Source organism: Glycine soja, chromosome 20 (genome assembly GCF_004193775.1).
Source record: "Glycine soja cultivar W05 chromosome 20, ASM419377v2, whole genome shotgun sequence".
In the NCBI taxonomy this organism is placed as follows: Eukaryota; Viridiplantae; Streptophyta; class Magnoliopsida; order Fabales; family Fabaceae; genus Glycine; species Glycine soja.
The window spans coordinates 1,088,913-1,105,629 of NC_041021.1; the positions used below are offsets into that span (position 1 = coordinate 1,088,913).

General features: G+C 35.3%; 2 protein-coding genes across 2 annotated transcripts; one reads left to right on the top strand and one right to left on the bottom strand.

The window, feature by feature from the left end:
• Positions 1-607: 607 nt before the first annotated feature.
• On the top strand, positions 608-3,806 carry LOC114403520 (HMG1/2-like protein). Its single transcript, XM_028366535.1, has 4 exons — positions 608-706; positions 3,382-3,426; positions 3,550-3,630; positions 3,726-3,806. The coding sequence occupies exons 1-4, from the start codon at positions 608-610 to the stop codon at positions 3,804-3,806; spliced, it is 306 nt and encodes a 101-aa protein (XP_028222336.1).
• Positions 3,807-4,970: 1,164 nt separating this feature from the next.
• Positions 4,971-6,830, bottom strand: LOC114403091 (uncharacterized protein At4g06744-like). The gene has a single exon (XM_028365822.1). The coding sequence runs from the start codon at positions 6,695-6,697 to the stop codon at positions 5,333-5,335; it is 1,365 nt and encodes a 454-aa protein (XP_028221623.1). The 5' UTR covers positions 6,698-6,830; the 3' UTR covers positions 4,971-5,332.
• Between the last annotated feature and the right edge of the window lie 9,887 nt (positions 6,831-16,717).

Here is a 16,717-nt window from a genome sequence, read left to right on the forward strand (position 1 = left end):
CATCACTTTAAGGTTAAAGCATGATATAGACACAAATAACTAAAAATGATAGACAATTATTCTCTCATGTTTCAAAGGAAAAAAGGGCGTGCCAATTGCGAAGAAGCTAGCCTTTAATTTTTTTATAAACTGTGAGCTATAATGTCCTTGCAATTACAGTATGGTAATTGTGTATTAAAACAAAATGCACTCATTTTGACTTGTTTCTAAATACTATGAGGAGGAAGTATATGAAAGAATCTCGTTGGATCTCAACATTAATAAAGAGAAAGCAAAAGGCGTGGTTCTAGAGCTTGCAGAAAATAGGTTATCTAACTATCTAATTCAAGCCATGGCACTATTAACACAGTTACATCGTCAATATACACAAACTGAATGCAAGTGCTTTACTATTATTCCCAAAAAAAGGCAGAGGGAAACACGAACCTGTGTGAGTTACTCGTGCGACGTACTGTTGGGTGTTTCACAATTGGAGATCTAGTGTGTGGTAGATGGAAAACACAAACTTAGCCTGAAACTTCAACAAGAACAACATTGTCATCACAAGCATGGTCGTGGAAAACATGCAGTTAACACGTACCTTGGGTTGATGCTCACAGTCACGATAATGACGAACGCAGAGGGAGAAGAGAAAGCTTTTGTTTGTCAGTCAGCAGAGCGCGCGGGGGAAAGAGGGTTTTTGGCCTTTGGGTTTTATAAAGAAAGCGTACGGTTAACATCGGTCTTTTTTAAAACTGCTGTTAGTTACCCAAACTTATTTATGGAAATGCCACCTTGTGTTTGTTGACATCGATTGTTCCAATAACCGATGTTAACTGTACGATGTTAAATCTATTAATTCTAGTAGTGAATAAAACCATGCTTTCGATTTGTGAGGGAAGGACACGGTTGAATTCATTTGTGTTGGACTATTGGTTAATGATTTATAGTGGATTATGATTGTTTCTTCAATCATATTCTTTTATTTATTTATTTAGACCACATATTTTTTTTAAAAATAATTTTATTCAAATTAGATAAAATTATTATGAATAACAAAGATCAAGATCGACTTAAGTTGTTTCAGAGCGGATAAATGCACCTCATTTTAATAAATTCACATATTATTTTTCTTTTAAAAAATTATATTTATACCCCTAATTTTATGTATCTAAACCCTTGAATTATTCTCATCCAAGTGTAAATAAAATGCATTCCTTATTTTAATAAAATGATGAGTATTCATCTTAAAACTTTTATACATATTTTACATTTCTTAATTTTTATGTATTTGAATTATTTTCTCATTTTTATTAGTCAAATTTATTTTTTAAATAGTTTGTTCCCACGAATTTCAGAACTTAGATTTGAGACTGATAAAAATTGTATATCAGAATTTGAATTTAAATTTGTAATGATTGATTAATTCAAACATTTCATTCGCCCACTTAATGATATTTCTTCGGTCATGAAATGATTTAATTTACATGTATTTCTTCTTTCCATGATAGTGGTCATGTGGCGGATGTCAATTAGGTTTGTGCACATTTCGCACTCGGAAAGAGGCCAAGCCCACCAAGAACTTGTGTTTGGAAGAGTTTGGTAAGGTGGCATTATGCGCGCACCACCGACTTTAAAATGGAGCACATATTGTGGTTTTCGAACTTTGTAAAGTAAACCCCAAAATTAAATAGAACATGCGAACTCTTTATGCGGTTTAATTTATACATATTGTAAACCACTTATAAGATCCACTTCTAACTTAAATGGATGTCCATCAGTTCAGTCCTGTCGCTATATAATTTATACTGGTAAGAGCCGAATGCAAAACGTGATTTAAAATTGAACCATCTTGGACTTTTGTGAAATTACACAAATATTTCTGCCTTATTAATATTTATAGTAATCTCTCTTATAGGAGAGGTTAGTGTAATGTATGACAAAATATAATTGTATAATTTTTTAAAAATTACAAGAGAATTAGTGTAATATATAGAAGAGTATGTCTGTGTCTCAAAAATTAAGAGTAGTTAATGTAAGAGTAGATAGAAGTAGGAGAAATTGGTGCAATTTCATAAAATCTCGTAGATAGTTAGTATCATTTACTTTTATTTAAAAGTAATATCAATATCTAAAATTGATTTAATGAATGTTTGAAATTTTTGAAAAATAAGAAATTTTTTAAAACTTTTAAAAATATGAAAATTAAATTTTTATATAAAAAAATATATGTGAGAGCAAAGATATTTTAAAATTCATTAATGTAATTTTTATCTTCATTTAGTTATTCAAACCAATCAAATTAATTTGATTTAAATTGATAAAAAAAAACATTTAACAAATTAAATATGATCATTGAATTTATTTTTACCTCAACTCCAAATGATACTATAGGTCATCACCACTGTTTTCCATCAATTGGAAGTTTTGACTTATCATTTTCATGGGACTTCAACTTCAAAGTGATTGAGCTTCGTGGACCGTTGTTACAGACTGGCGAAGACCATATCAAAGACTATTAAGGAGCCCATAGCCATATGCAAGTAATTTGGGCTGCATCACCTGTCTTAGCTAGCCCTTTTCTCTGTATACATTAATTTTTCATTACAAAAAGTGACATATTTTTCATATGACGTTAATTTTTATAAAAAAAAAATTGTCACGTCAAAATTATTTTATACAAATGTTCCCAAGTGACTGAATTCTTATGAATAAATTAATTTATGTACTATGTGAAGGGTTTGCACATCCATTCAATCATAATTTTTTAGGGATGTAAATGGGTGGTGTCCAAACCAACACAATTATATTTTACATATTGTATTGAGTCATTGAGGTGGGTTGAGTTTTTCTAGTGTATCCAATTGGAAATGATTTACACAACAAGTTTTAAATACGATCAAAATCAATTCAATCTAATTATATAAGAAATATACAATAAATAAAATAATGGTCTAATATAATTCTTTTTATGTGTCCTATGTGAGAGTTTTAGTGATAAAAAAGTAAAAAAAAAAAAATGGAGTTGTAAACCAATTTTAATAACTTTATTAATACTAACTGAGTTGTAAAACAATGAACTAATAAAAACTAACTACTAGCTTATGAAAATTAAGAAGTAATGAAGCAATACTAAATTAAATTACTAATTTTGAGATATTTTCTCGTTAAAATTAAAAAAAAATGATATATTTTTTTAATTACTCAACTTGATGATCCAATTCCATTAAAGTTAGGTTAGGAAGTTAAAAAAAAATCCCAAATCAATTAATTTTGAGATATTTTGACAAAGTTACCTTTTATATGTATAGAGAGAGAGAGAGAGAGAATTCAACCGCATTGGAAGGCTATTTGACGCTATTTTTTTGTTCTTAATAGAATTTCACTGTGAACATATTTTAGGTCGGTAAAGCTGGTGGTGACAAATGGAAATCGCTGTCTGATGCTGTGAGTATTAAGATTTTGAGAATTATTTTTCATTATTAGTTTTTGCGTGTGGTCCTATATGATTTAATTTATTGACCATATCTACTTTTTTGTAACCTAGTTTGCGTTAATTTAATGTTTCAGGAAAAGGCCCCCTTCGTTGCTACGGCCGAAAAGAAGAAACAAGAGTATGAGAAAACTATTTTGGCTTACAATAAGAAATTGGTGAATACTTTTTACCCTATACTACTTACTCTTATTTTATAGTATAATGTAATGTAATGCAATAATCGATTGAGCTTGTTATTTTGATGTGTTAGGAGGGGAAGAATTCAGAGGAAGACGAGTCTGACAAGTCAAAGTCTGAAGTCAATGACGATGAGGAAGATGAGGTAGATTGAGATATTTTCTCGTTAAAATTTTTTAAAAAATGGTATATTTTTTTAATTACTCAACTTGATGATCCAATTCCATTAAAGTTAGGTTAGGAAGTTAAAAAAAAATAATCCCAAATCAATTAATTTTGAGATATTTTAACAAAGTTACCTTATATATATATATAGAGAGAGAGAGAGAGATAGAGAGAATTCAACCGCATTGGAAGGCTATGCTAGGCGAACTTGGAGAAACTCAGATATCAGTCTATAGAAGCACACCAAAGTCAACACTCTCCAAGAATCCTGTGCTAAATTACCAATCCATTTCAAATACTTAGCAGTTCACCTTGAACACATCATTCACATTCATTTCGGACAAATCAAAAATCAATTTTTCTATTGGTCTTTTGTCAACATCGATCAAAGAGAGGGGAAAAAAAGCAAGACACAGGAAGGGGAAGAAAAACTGGAATCCAAAATGGTTCTTCTTATTCGTCAATCGTGTTATCTTAATTTAGCAAAAACTAAAGCCTTGATGACCCTTACAAAAATACAAATAGTTTTTACTAATAAGAAAAGGAAAAAATAAATCATTCTCGAAACAGCGCAGTTGAGAGTTTTGATTTTTTATAAGCTAACTGTTATAGCTACGATGCTTACGTTTGTCTTTGCATTGACATTAACTATTAGTCACTTGCAAAAAAGAAATCACTGTGATCGACTTTTATGGCGTTATACTATGAAAGAAAATCTTCAGTCTTATACATCAAGCAAATTAAAATTATCAAACAAACACTGCATTTACTTATACACCCAAATTAATAAATTAAGTTTATGTTATCATTTCTCATATTTTAGTTAAACCTTTTATTCCGACGAAATATTTTAGTTAATTCAAACTTGGCTGCTAAATGAATGACTTAAGGCCTGACAAGTAAACGCCTGAAATCAATATCCGAACTAAACCCTTATCTTCTTGAATATAATAACACATCCTTCTCTTTATAAAAGAGAACATGACTAAGACATTTGACCATAAGAAACTGATGTTGATAGAAATGGGGAAGGGACGAGCAAAGAACAAAGAAAAATAAAGTTGTAGTGTACCAAAATAGAGAGTTAGTGAAAGACAAAGGCAGCTTTACCACTTTAATTTGCTTTTAGCAAGACTCATCAATCCATCATGTGTTCGACCCGAAACAAACAAAATTCGATTTGAAAGATCACATATTTAACACAACCCTTCATCCAAATATATACAGTACCAATTTTATTCGACGTTACATTTGAATGACACCAAACTTGTAATAGTCAAGATGCCCAATTCCAGGGCAGTACTTATTCATGGGCATAGATAAATACAAAATAACAACAGCTAATCATGAAAGAGAAATATACTAACATAACCGCGTTAATAACATGAACCCGAGTGAACCAAGATTCGAAATCCCCTTGAGAAAGATGTTTCCATCCAGTGAGATATGTGAAAAACTAAAAATAATAATAACAACACAAGGGACTAATATGAGCCATCCTATGATATCTGATCATCACAATCTCAAGCGATGTGGTTTGAGAGCGTTGTAAGTCACAGGCTCAGAAGGTGGAGCAGGGGGCTTGTTGCTCTGTGTCCCCCAGTGGGATTTACACGGGACGTAGTAAAATGAATTCTGGTTAGGGCATGTCTTCTTTGTTTTGTAAAACTGGTAGCATTCTTTGGGTGATTTTTGGTCTGGAAGCCCCGGAATGCAGTTTCTTGACACATCCAAAACCTTGGACTTGATCAAACTCCAACACGAAGGTCCAATTTCCTTGAAATAATTATCCGCCAAAGAGAGATTCCCATTGTTCCGGATAGAAGGAATTTGACAAAGGTTGTCCGGAACACAACCGTAGAGCTTGTTTTGCGCCAAATTAAGAAACTGAATGCTCTTCAAGCATCCGAAGGAGAGCGGGATAGGGCCGGTCAAGAGATTTTTGCTTACGTCAAACACGACGACCTTCTTGAGGTAACCTATTTCGAAGGGCAGACACCCTTCGAAATGGTTCCCCAAGAAGAGCACCTCGGTGAGACTCGGCGCGTAGCCGAGACTCTTCGGGAGTGACCCGGAGAGTCTGTTGTTGGCAAATGTAAGGTACCGGGCCGGCGTGGACCCGAAATTCTCCGGGAGGCACCCGGTGAACTGGTTATCGTTGACAAAGATCACATCGAGGTCCCTCTGGAAGAGTTTCGGGTCTATCGGCCCGGTAAGCTGGTTGAACCTGAGGTCCAGGAAGACTAACTGGTTGTTCTGAATCGCTTGCGTGGGGAACTGGCCACTGACTTTGTTGTTACTTAGGTCAAGCTCGAAGAAGAAAGGGAAGGTCGTGATGTTGTTGGGGAAGCCACCGGTGAAGGAGAAGTTGTTGGAGTTAACGTGGAAGAATGTTAACTCGGGTATGCTGTCGACGAGACCCGTGAGGGGCAAATTGCAACCGTCTTTAGTGCTGAGTTTTGCTCCGTTTAGGTCAAGTCCAGCCACTGCTTTCTCTTCTGAGTTTGGATATGTGGCGCATCGTACCCCGTTGAAATCACACGTGTCGGTGTTCTCGTTCCAGCTTTGCGTGTAACAGTCTGGATCATAGATTAGGGTTTTGAACTTGAGAAGCACTCGACGCGCTTTTTCTAACCGGCTCAGTGGTTTTGGTGGAGGAGGTGGGCAATATGCAGGGGAAGATGGAGAAGGAGAAGGAGCAGGGTAACCACCACCACCACCACCACCAATGATGATTTCAAGTGTTTCTCTTTTTTCTAATTCCGGTTCCCCTAATGCTTCACTTTCGGATTTTGCAATTGCTACCTCTTGGGCTACTACTACCACCACCCAAGAGCATAATAAGAAGGTGAAGAAAATGGACTTGGTTTTTCTTGCCATGGTGTTGAATGAAAATTGAGAGAAAGGGGTTTATTGTGGCCTTATCGAGTTGTTATTTGTGGGATGGACTATATATATATATATATATAATTATTATCGTGTGTGTGGAAGATTATTGGATTTGATGGAGCTGAAGATATTCTTCTTCACTCACTCTATATAGTGAGAAGCTGTTGTTAAGCTTTCTCTTTCCGAGAAGGACAATGATTTGTTGTGATCCAGTGGGTAGCCAAGTTGACACGTTCTCCATCGTTTTGTGAGCCAAATACTACCAAAAGAAAAAAGAAAACAGTGCAACCACTACAATAGATTAGATTTGACTCATAATTTTGTTTTCTGGGATATTTTGCAATATATTTAGTATTAGTAAATATTGTAAACTAATCTAGATTATTTTGATTAATTCGAATTAAATTGTCAAATTTGCCGAGGACCTTGTAAGAATTAATTTGATTGATAGAATAGTAATTACATCAAGTCAATTTAAAGGAGCTTCATGCTAATATGAGGATACGCTAATGTATATATTGTTACTATATTTATCTGTGTGGTATCCAATCATATCAGTAAAGATTGAGATATGATTTGGGAGTTATTTTAGGAAGGTTGTTTAGATGATTTGTATATATCTTTGACTTTGTTATATTAGGAAATATGTAATCTGATAGCATAATTCTAGAAAAATTTCGTGGGAAGTCAGTAGCTAATTCTTGTATATATTGTACACAGTGGTTCAATCAACGCAGGCAATTCAAGAATTTGGCATGGTATTAGAGCCATGGCAGAAAATAAAAAGCCTCATACCGATGGTACCAAGAAAACACCTTCTCCTTATGATCTAAACTCAAACGACAACCCTGGGAACTTGATCACACAAGTGCAGCTGCGGGGTGAGAACTATGAAGAATGGGCCCGAGCAATGAAAATCTCGTTGCGTGCCCGGAGAAAGTGGGGCTTCATCGATGGAACCTATGAACAGCCTGACGATGGCTCACCAGAAATGGAAGATTGGTGGACTGTTCAATCCATGCTTGTGTCGTGGATATTGAATGCCATTGAACCCACCCTGCGTTCAACCGTGACATATGCGGAAAACGCAAAAGATTTGTGGGAGGACATTCGAGATCGTTTTTCAGTTGTAAATGGTCCGAGAATCCAGCAATTGAAAGCGGAATTGGCTTATTGCAAGCAACAAGGGATGACCATGGTTTCCTACTATGGCAAATTAAAGACACTTTGGGACGAGCTCGCGAATTATGAGCAGATCCCTCGGTGTTCATGTGGAGGATGCAAATGTGATATTGCATCCAAACTCGAAAAACGAAGAGAGGAAGAGCGGGTTCATCAGTTCTTGATGGGCTTGGATGATGCGAGTTATGGTACTGTGCGGTCTAACATATTAGCTGCCGATCCTCTACCTTCATTAAATCGAGTATACGCAATTCTAGTGCAAGAAGAAAGGGTGAGAACAATTAGCAGAACAAAGGAAGAGAGAGGAGCAGTCATGGGTCTTGCAGTACAAGCAGGACATAAAAGTAAGTGGAGAGGAGAAATCAAAGACAAATCGATGGTGTATTCTATTTGTAGGAAAGCAGGACATGATGATAAGAACTGCTTCCAAGTCGTCGGATATCCTGACTGGTAGGGTGATCGCCCACGAAGTGAAGGCGGATCTAGTGGCAAAAATCAGCAACGAAATGGGACTTCAGCTGGACGTGGCAGAGGAGGCATGGCCCGAGCTAACGCAACACACGTTGAGAAATCTGAGCTGCCTGGTTTAAGCAACGAACAGTGGCAAACTCTTGTTGAGATGCTGAACAACCGTAAGACAGATGAGACTGAGAAAATGACTGGTAAGCATCCTGATAATTTGTGGATAATAAACATTGGTGCTTCTAACCATATGACAGGGTATTTGAAGAATTTATGTCAACAAAGAACAATACGAGGATGTCCGGTGGGATTGCGTGATGGAGAAAAAGTAATTGCCACCAAAGAAGGGACGGTGATTCTTGATGGGGGTCTCAAACTTGAAAATGTCCTTTATGTACCAAACTTACAATGCAATCTTATCTCTGTGTCACAAATGATTGATGAAATAGATTGTGTAGTCCAATTTACAAAAAAATTATGTGCCATGCAGGACCGCACTTTGAAGACGCTGATTGGAGCGGGTGAGCGGAAAGATGGGCTTTATTTGTATCATGGTGTTCGAAATTCCAAGGCTTATCATACCAGTACAAAATATGACCTTGATATCTTGCACAAACGCATGGGGCATCCATCCTTTAAGGTTGTTAAATTGATCCCTAATGTAACTAGTAGTGGTAAGCATTCGAATAAAGTCTGTGAAATATGTGAAAGAGCAAAGCAGACAAGAGAAAAATTTCCCTTGAGTACTTATCGTGCATCAGGAATTTTTGATTTAATACATTGTGATCTATGGGGTCCTTATAGAACTCCTTCATCATGTGGTGCATCCTATTTTTTAACATTAGTAGATGATTATTCCCGTTCTGTTTGGATATATTTGTTGAGTGAAAAGAGTGAAGTGTCTCAAACAATGATAAATTTCTTTGCTCTAATTAAACGACAATTTGATAAACACGTTAAAGTGATTAGAAGTGATAATGGAACTGAATTCACTTGTTTGAAACAATACTTTCTTGAACATGGCATTCTCCATCAAAAATCATGTACTGGCACTCCGCAACAGAACGGAAGAGTCGAGCGGAAACACAGACATATTTTAAATGTAGCAAGGGCTCTAAGATTTCAAGGGAGACTTCCAATTCGCTTTTGGGGTGAGTGCATTTTAACCGCAGGTTACTTGATTAATTTGACACCATCGCCCATCCTTGATGGAAAAACTCCATATGAACTCGTCCATGGAACCTCTCCTTCCTATGACCACTTGCGCGTGTTTGGTTCGCTTTGCTATGCACACAATCAAGATAGAAAGGGAGACAAATTTGATAGTAGAAGTCGTAAGTGCATTTTTGTTGGCTATCCATATGGTCAAAGGGGATGGAAATTATATGATTTAGAGAGAGAGGTCTTCTTTGTCTCACGAGATGTAAAATTTGTTGAAACAGAATTCCCATTTGAAGAATCAATCAATAATCCTTCCCCAACATCACTGGTGCCCCTCATTAATCCATGTATGGATGGGGAATGCATGGTTGAAAATGGCCATGATAATGACACAAATGCTGACGTCAGGGGGGGTGCTAGTGAAGCAAGCAATGAACCCCAAAGCTTTGCACCACCACTAGAAACACAGAATTGCATAGATGTTGTACAATGTAGTAGTGAAGGACCGGAAACAAGAAGCAACATTCCTCCCACCTCTCCACTTGGAAAAGGTCATCGGATCAAGCGACCGTTTGTGAAGTTAAGTGATTATGTGACCAACACCATGATCAAGTTGAGCCCATCTACCTGTTCCTCCGCTTCATCACATGATTCAGGTGCGCGTTATCTTATAGCTCACTATGTAAATTGTGATAGATTTTCAACAACTGATTGAGCGATGAAGATCGTTCCTCTAGTTGTATGTTACTCTGGAGTCTGTGGTCTAGCAGAAATGAGAAATTGTTGATATGACTATGGATAATATTGTGGATGGAAGGCCACCAATATAAAACATTCAATTCAATCATTGAAGCTTCAAAAAGGTGTTAGGAAACTTCATAGTTAAGTACAATTTTCATTAAATATTTCAAAATAAAAAAATATAGAAAAGAAAAATATATTATGCTAACTATGTTCTACTTTCCTCTAAAAAAAATTATGTTTTACTTGTTTTTGTTGAGCCACTGTTTAATTAATTAGCATTATAGTTTGTTGTTAGGTGAATGCTAAATATTTTTTTTTTCAAGATGTATCCATGTCGTAGGGTAATTAAGAAAAAAAAAACTGGCACATAATTAAGAAAAGGTTTAACTATTGCTAGCTACCTGGAGGAATATTTTTAAGATTTCGTGAATATTCGTATTGATGATATTGTTTCACTTTTAAAATTGAAATGATTAAGATAAGTGCCAAAAAAATAATTTAACACTAATCAAAATTTTAAATTATATCAAAACATTTTTTTCCAAATGTATGTATTAATTATAGAGTAATAATAATAATAATAATTGTTATTGTTAGAAATAATTTTTTTAAGAAATTAAAATTGTTTACATTGTATAATAAATCAACGATAGTTCCTTCATCCTATATTATAATTGTCCGTATAATTTTTTTTAAATTTTTAATGTAATATTAATTATTTTTTTATATCTCTTATATATTAATGATAAACTAATATTTTAAAAAATATTAATAACTAACTAAAAAATCTAAAAATGAATTAATGATAATGTAAGTTTAATTTTCTAAAATTATTATTATTTTATCTATTTATTATTATTTTTTAGTTTATGAAAATAATTAAGACAACAATTATTTTGGGACAAATAGAGGACTTGAGTTATCCATTTTATTTATTAGAATAAAATGTTAAAATTACGTAATTATAAATATTTAATGAATGTTTTCACAGTTCTTGAAAGAAATTAAAAAATATATAAAAAAATAAAAATATATTATGTTAATTATGTCGGTTAGAACAAAGGATGAAAGTTTGAAAAAAAGAAAGAAAAAAAAGGCTTCAAGTCCCATATTACTCAGGATAAACACTTGAATAGTGTTTCACTCCCTATATATAGAAATCTCATTTTTTCATTTTTCCTTACCCCAGCTGAGAAGCATTTCCTCAACTTTTCTTTCTCTCTCCCATATTTCAGCCGATGCATTTCTGGCAAACTTCTCCCTGTTTCTTTTTGTCGCTCTAAAATTTTCAATTGGCTATAATAGTGACTTTTTAAGTCATATTTTTCGGTTGACTATAATAGTGACTTTTTAAGTCATATTTTTAGTTGGCTATAATAGTGACTTTTCAAGTCATATTTTTCGGTTGGCTATTAGAGTGACTTTTCAAGTCATATTTTCGGTTGGCTGTTAGAGTGACTTTTCAAGTCATATTTTCGAGTGGCTTTAGAGTGACTTTTCAAGTCATACAAGAGGGTGTAATTCTAGAAAAGGTTCCCTCAGTGCAGTGGGAATCTTATACAATGATCTGGGCTGTTTTATCCTGGGGACGTCGTGGTTGATAGTCTGTTTGCACAATTTTTTGGCAGTGCCACGAAACGTCTTAAAGAAAGCGACATTGTCCGTGACTCAGTCAGTAATTTTTTCAGTCTGCCATAAACTATTGTTACAACAATTTTAAGACGGTTTCGGTTCTGCTATGGCTACCGTAGATATTACTGGCTCGAACAGCAATGACCTCAACAAACCTTTTAGGTTTGAAGGGTATCATTTCAAACGTTGGCAACAAAAGATGATGTTTTCTTTAACTATGAGAAAAGTTGCTTATGTTTTGAACACTGATATTCCGGTGGTACTTGAGGATGCTGAGAAGGAAGTGAAGGATAAAATGACTATGAAATTAGCTCTTTGGAATGAAAATGATTACCTATGCAAGAATTTCATTCTGAATGGGTTAGCTGATGATCTCTATGATTATTATAGCCCATATAAGTCTGCCAAATTAGTTTGGCTGGCTTTGGAAAAGAAGTATGATACTGAGGAAGCTGGGACTAAAAAGTATGCTGTTAGCCGCTACCTCAAGTATCAAATGACTGATGATAAATCAGTAGAGTCTCAATCCCATGAGATACGGAAAATTGCTCATGATATCATATCAGAGGGTATGACATTGGATGAGCAATTTCAGGTTGCTGTCATCATAGACAAACTGCCTCCTAGCTGGAAGGATTTCAAAAACCTTCTCAGACACAAGACCAAAGAATTCTCTTTGGAGTCTCTGATCACACGTTTGCGCATTGAGGAAGAGGCACGCAGACAAGATCAGAAAGATGAAGTGTTGGTTGTGTCTCACAACAACATTAAAAGGAAGAACACAGGTGCAGTTCTAAAGCCTATTGGCAAAAACTTTAAGAATCAGAACCGCAATGTGAGCAATACCTCCAACTGCAACAAGAACCCCCAAGGGTCCAACATGCTAGACAACATCCACCTGCCAAGAATAATCTCGGTGAGCCATTCCTCTGCTACAATTGTGGCAAACCGGGACATATGGCACGTAAATGCAGAAATCCTTCAATGACAGGTGCTCCCCAGGCTAACATGACTCAAGAGCCATACATAGTTGTGATAACATAAATCAATATGATTGGAGGATCAGATGGATGGTGGGTAGACACTGACGCCTCTCGCCATGTCTGCTATGATCGTGCTATGTTTAAAACATACACGAATGTTGAAAATAAGAAAGTGTTGCTGGGTGATTCCCACACCACTACTGTTGCTGGAACTGGAGATGTTGAACTGAAGTTTACCTCTGGAAAGACTTTGATTCTCAATGATGTGATGCATACTCCAGAGATGAGAAAGAATCTGGTTTCTGGTTTTCTTTTAAACAAGGCTGGGTTTACTCAGACCATAGGTGCAGATTTATTTACTTTGACCAAGAATGGGGTATTTGTAGGGAAAGGGTACGCCACTGATGGCATGTTCAAATTGAATCTTGATATTAATAAAGTTTCTCCTTCTGCTTACATGCTGTGTGATTTTAATATTTGGCATTCTAGACTTTGTCATATAAATAGTCGTTGCATATCTAACATGAGTAACTTAGGTTTTATTCCAAAGCTATCTTCTAATCACTTTGAAAAATGTGTTTTTTGCGGTCAGTCTAAAATAACTAAGAAATCATATAAATAAGTAGTTAAAGAATTTAAGCCATTAGATTTAATACATTATGATATATGTGAATTTGATGGAACGTTGACCAGAAATGGAAAACGATATTTTATCACTTTTATTGATGACTGCTCTGATTATACATATGTATATCTTATGAAAAATAAATGTGAAGCACTTGACATATTTAAGTTATTTATAACAGAAATTGAAAATCAATTCAATAAGAAAATTAAGAAACTTCAAAGTGATAGAGGCACAGAGTATGATTCCAATTTGTTTAATGAGTTTTATAATTTGCATGGAATCATACATGAGACGACTGCTCCATATTCAGCTGAAATGAACGGTAAAGCTGAAAGAAAGAACATAACTTTTACAGAATTAGTTGTAGCTACTATGTTGAGTTCTAGTGCAACATCTTTTTGGTGGGGCGAAATTTTGTTAACTGTTTGTTATGTGCTAAATAAAATCCCCAAATCAAAAAGCAAGACATCTCCCTATGAGATATTAAAGAAAAGACAACCAAATTTGTCTTATTTGAGAACTTGGGGATGTCTGGCCTATGTAAGGATCCCAGACCCTAAGAGGGTTAAACTTGCAAGTAGAGCCTATGAATGTGTGTTCATTAGTTATGCTATTAATAGCAAAGCGTATAGGTTTTATGACCTAAACGCAAAAGTGATCATAGAGTCAAATGATGCTGATTTTTATGAAAATAAATTTCCTTTTAAATTAAGGGATACTGGGGGTACTTCATCCAATTATCTTTCTGCTATTAGTAGTGAAAATCTTGCACAACCAGAACAAGATATAGAGCCTCGAAGAGGTAAGAGAGCAAGAATTGCTAAAGATTATGGGCCCGATTATATGACTTATACATTAGAGGAGGATCCATCAAACCTCCAAGAAGCTTTGTCTTCTTTGGATGCTGACTTGTGGCAAGAAGCCATTAATGATGAGATGGATTCTTTAGAATCTAACAAGACATGGCATTTAGTAGACTTGCCTCCTGGTTGCAAACCAATTGGTTGTAAATGGATCTTGAAAAAGAAACTAAAACCTGATGGTACTATGGATAAATACAAGGCTCGCCTTGTAGCCAAGGGTTTTAGGCAAAGAGAAAATGTGGATTTCTTCGACACCTTTTCACCAGTCACTAGAATAACATCTATTCGGGTGCTAATATCTCTTGCTGCTATTCACAGTCTAGTGGTACACCAAATGGATGTTAAAACTGTTTTTTTAAATGGTGAATTGGAAGAAGAAATCTATATGGAACAACCTAAAGGGTTTGTGATTCATGGACAAGAAGATAAAGTCTGCAAGTTAGATAAATCTTTGTATGGCCTAAAACAAGCACCTAAGCAGTGGCATGAAAAGTTTGATAACTTAATAGTCTCGAATGGGTTTAAGGTGAATGAAAGTGACAAATGCATTTACTACAAATCTGTAAATAATATTTGCACTATCATATGTGTATATGTCGATGACCTTCTCATATTTGGTTCAAATATTCATGTAGTGAACGATGTGAAATCATTGTTGTGTAACAACTTTGATATGAAAGACCTCGGAGAAGCAAGTGTAATCCTTGGTATTAAGATTACTAGGTCAAAAGAGAGAATTTCTCTGGATCAATCTCACTATATTGAGAAGATCTTAAAGAAATATGACTACTTTGACTGTAAAAACCTGCTAGTACACCATATGATCCAAGTGTAAAACTGCTTAAGAACACTGGTGAAGGTATATGACAAACTGAGTACGCAAGTATCATTGGCAGCCTTAGGTATGCCACTGATTGTACTAGACCTGACATAGCCTATGTTGTGGGATTATTATGCAAGTTTACCAGTAGACCTAGTATGGAGCACTGGCACGCTATTGAAAGGGTAATGAGGTACCTTAAAAGAACCATAAACCTTGGATTACATTATAAAAGGTTTCCCGTTGTACTTGAAGGATACAACGATACAGATTGGAACACTCTTTCAGATGATTCCAAAGCAATCAGCGGCTATATATTTAGCATAGCTGGTGGGGCTGTTTCTTGGAAGTCAAAGAAACAGACTATCTTAGCTCAGTCCACTATGGAATCTGAGATGATAGCACTAGCAACTGCTAGTGAGGAAACAAGTTGGCTGAGAAGCTTACTTGCAGAGATTCCTTTATGGAAAAGACCGATATCAATTGTGTTGATCCATTGTGATAGTACTACGACTATTGCAAAAATTGAGAACCGTTATTACAATGGTAAGAAACAACATATACGTCGTAAGCACAACACTGTTGGAGAATTACTCTCAACAGGAGCTGTTAAAGTGGATCACGTACGCACTGATGATAATTTAGCAAATCCTTTGACGAAAGGATTAGCTAGAGAGAAAGTCCATAACACTTCTAAAAGAATGGGACTATTGCCCTTACTATGATGATCATTCATGATGGTAACACGACCTAAATGACTGGAGATCCCAAGAACTAGGTTCAATGGGTAATAACAAGTTATGAAGTGATATGAGATGAACATGCTGTTATAAGTGAAACCAGCATGATTCCTGAAGTAACAAGAGGATGAGTTATGAAAAAAAATTCATAATTCTTAATGAGATCTATACTTTACGTTGAGTGGAGTACCTAGGCTACAGGAGTACTCTTGATAGACTCACTTATGTGAATGTTGAAGTGGGGGCCGCTTCATATGAAATTTTGGGCAAAAATTTCTAGAGCGTTCACTATACCGGGATAGAAATGCATGGCCTTTAACGCACGGGCTTTATAGAATACACCTATGAAAAGGTTGTGTGTGGTTTGATGTCAGAGATAGAGTTCAAGACTTCGAGTCACTCTAGTAAAATCTAAATCTTACTCACTATGCAAAGGTTCAAGCTATATGACACCTTTGTTTATGCACAATTTTATGAAATCCTCGAAAATCTTCTTTTCAAATTTCAAGTGGGGGATTGTTAGAACAAAGGATGAAAGTTTGAAAAAAAGAAAGGAAAAAAAGAAGAAAAAAAAGGCTTCAAGTCCCACATCGCTCAGGATAAACACTTGAATAGTGTTTTACTCCCTATATATAGAGAGCTCATTTCTTCATTTTTCCTTACCCCAGTTGAGAAGCATTTCCTCAACTTTTCTTTCTCCCTCCCATATTTCAGCCGATGCATTTCCGGCAAACTTCTCCCTCTTTCTTTCTATCGCTCTAAAATTTTCAGTTGGGTATAATAGTGACTTTTTAAG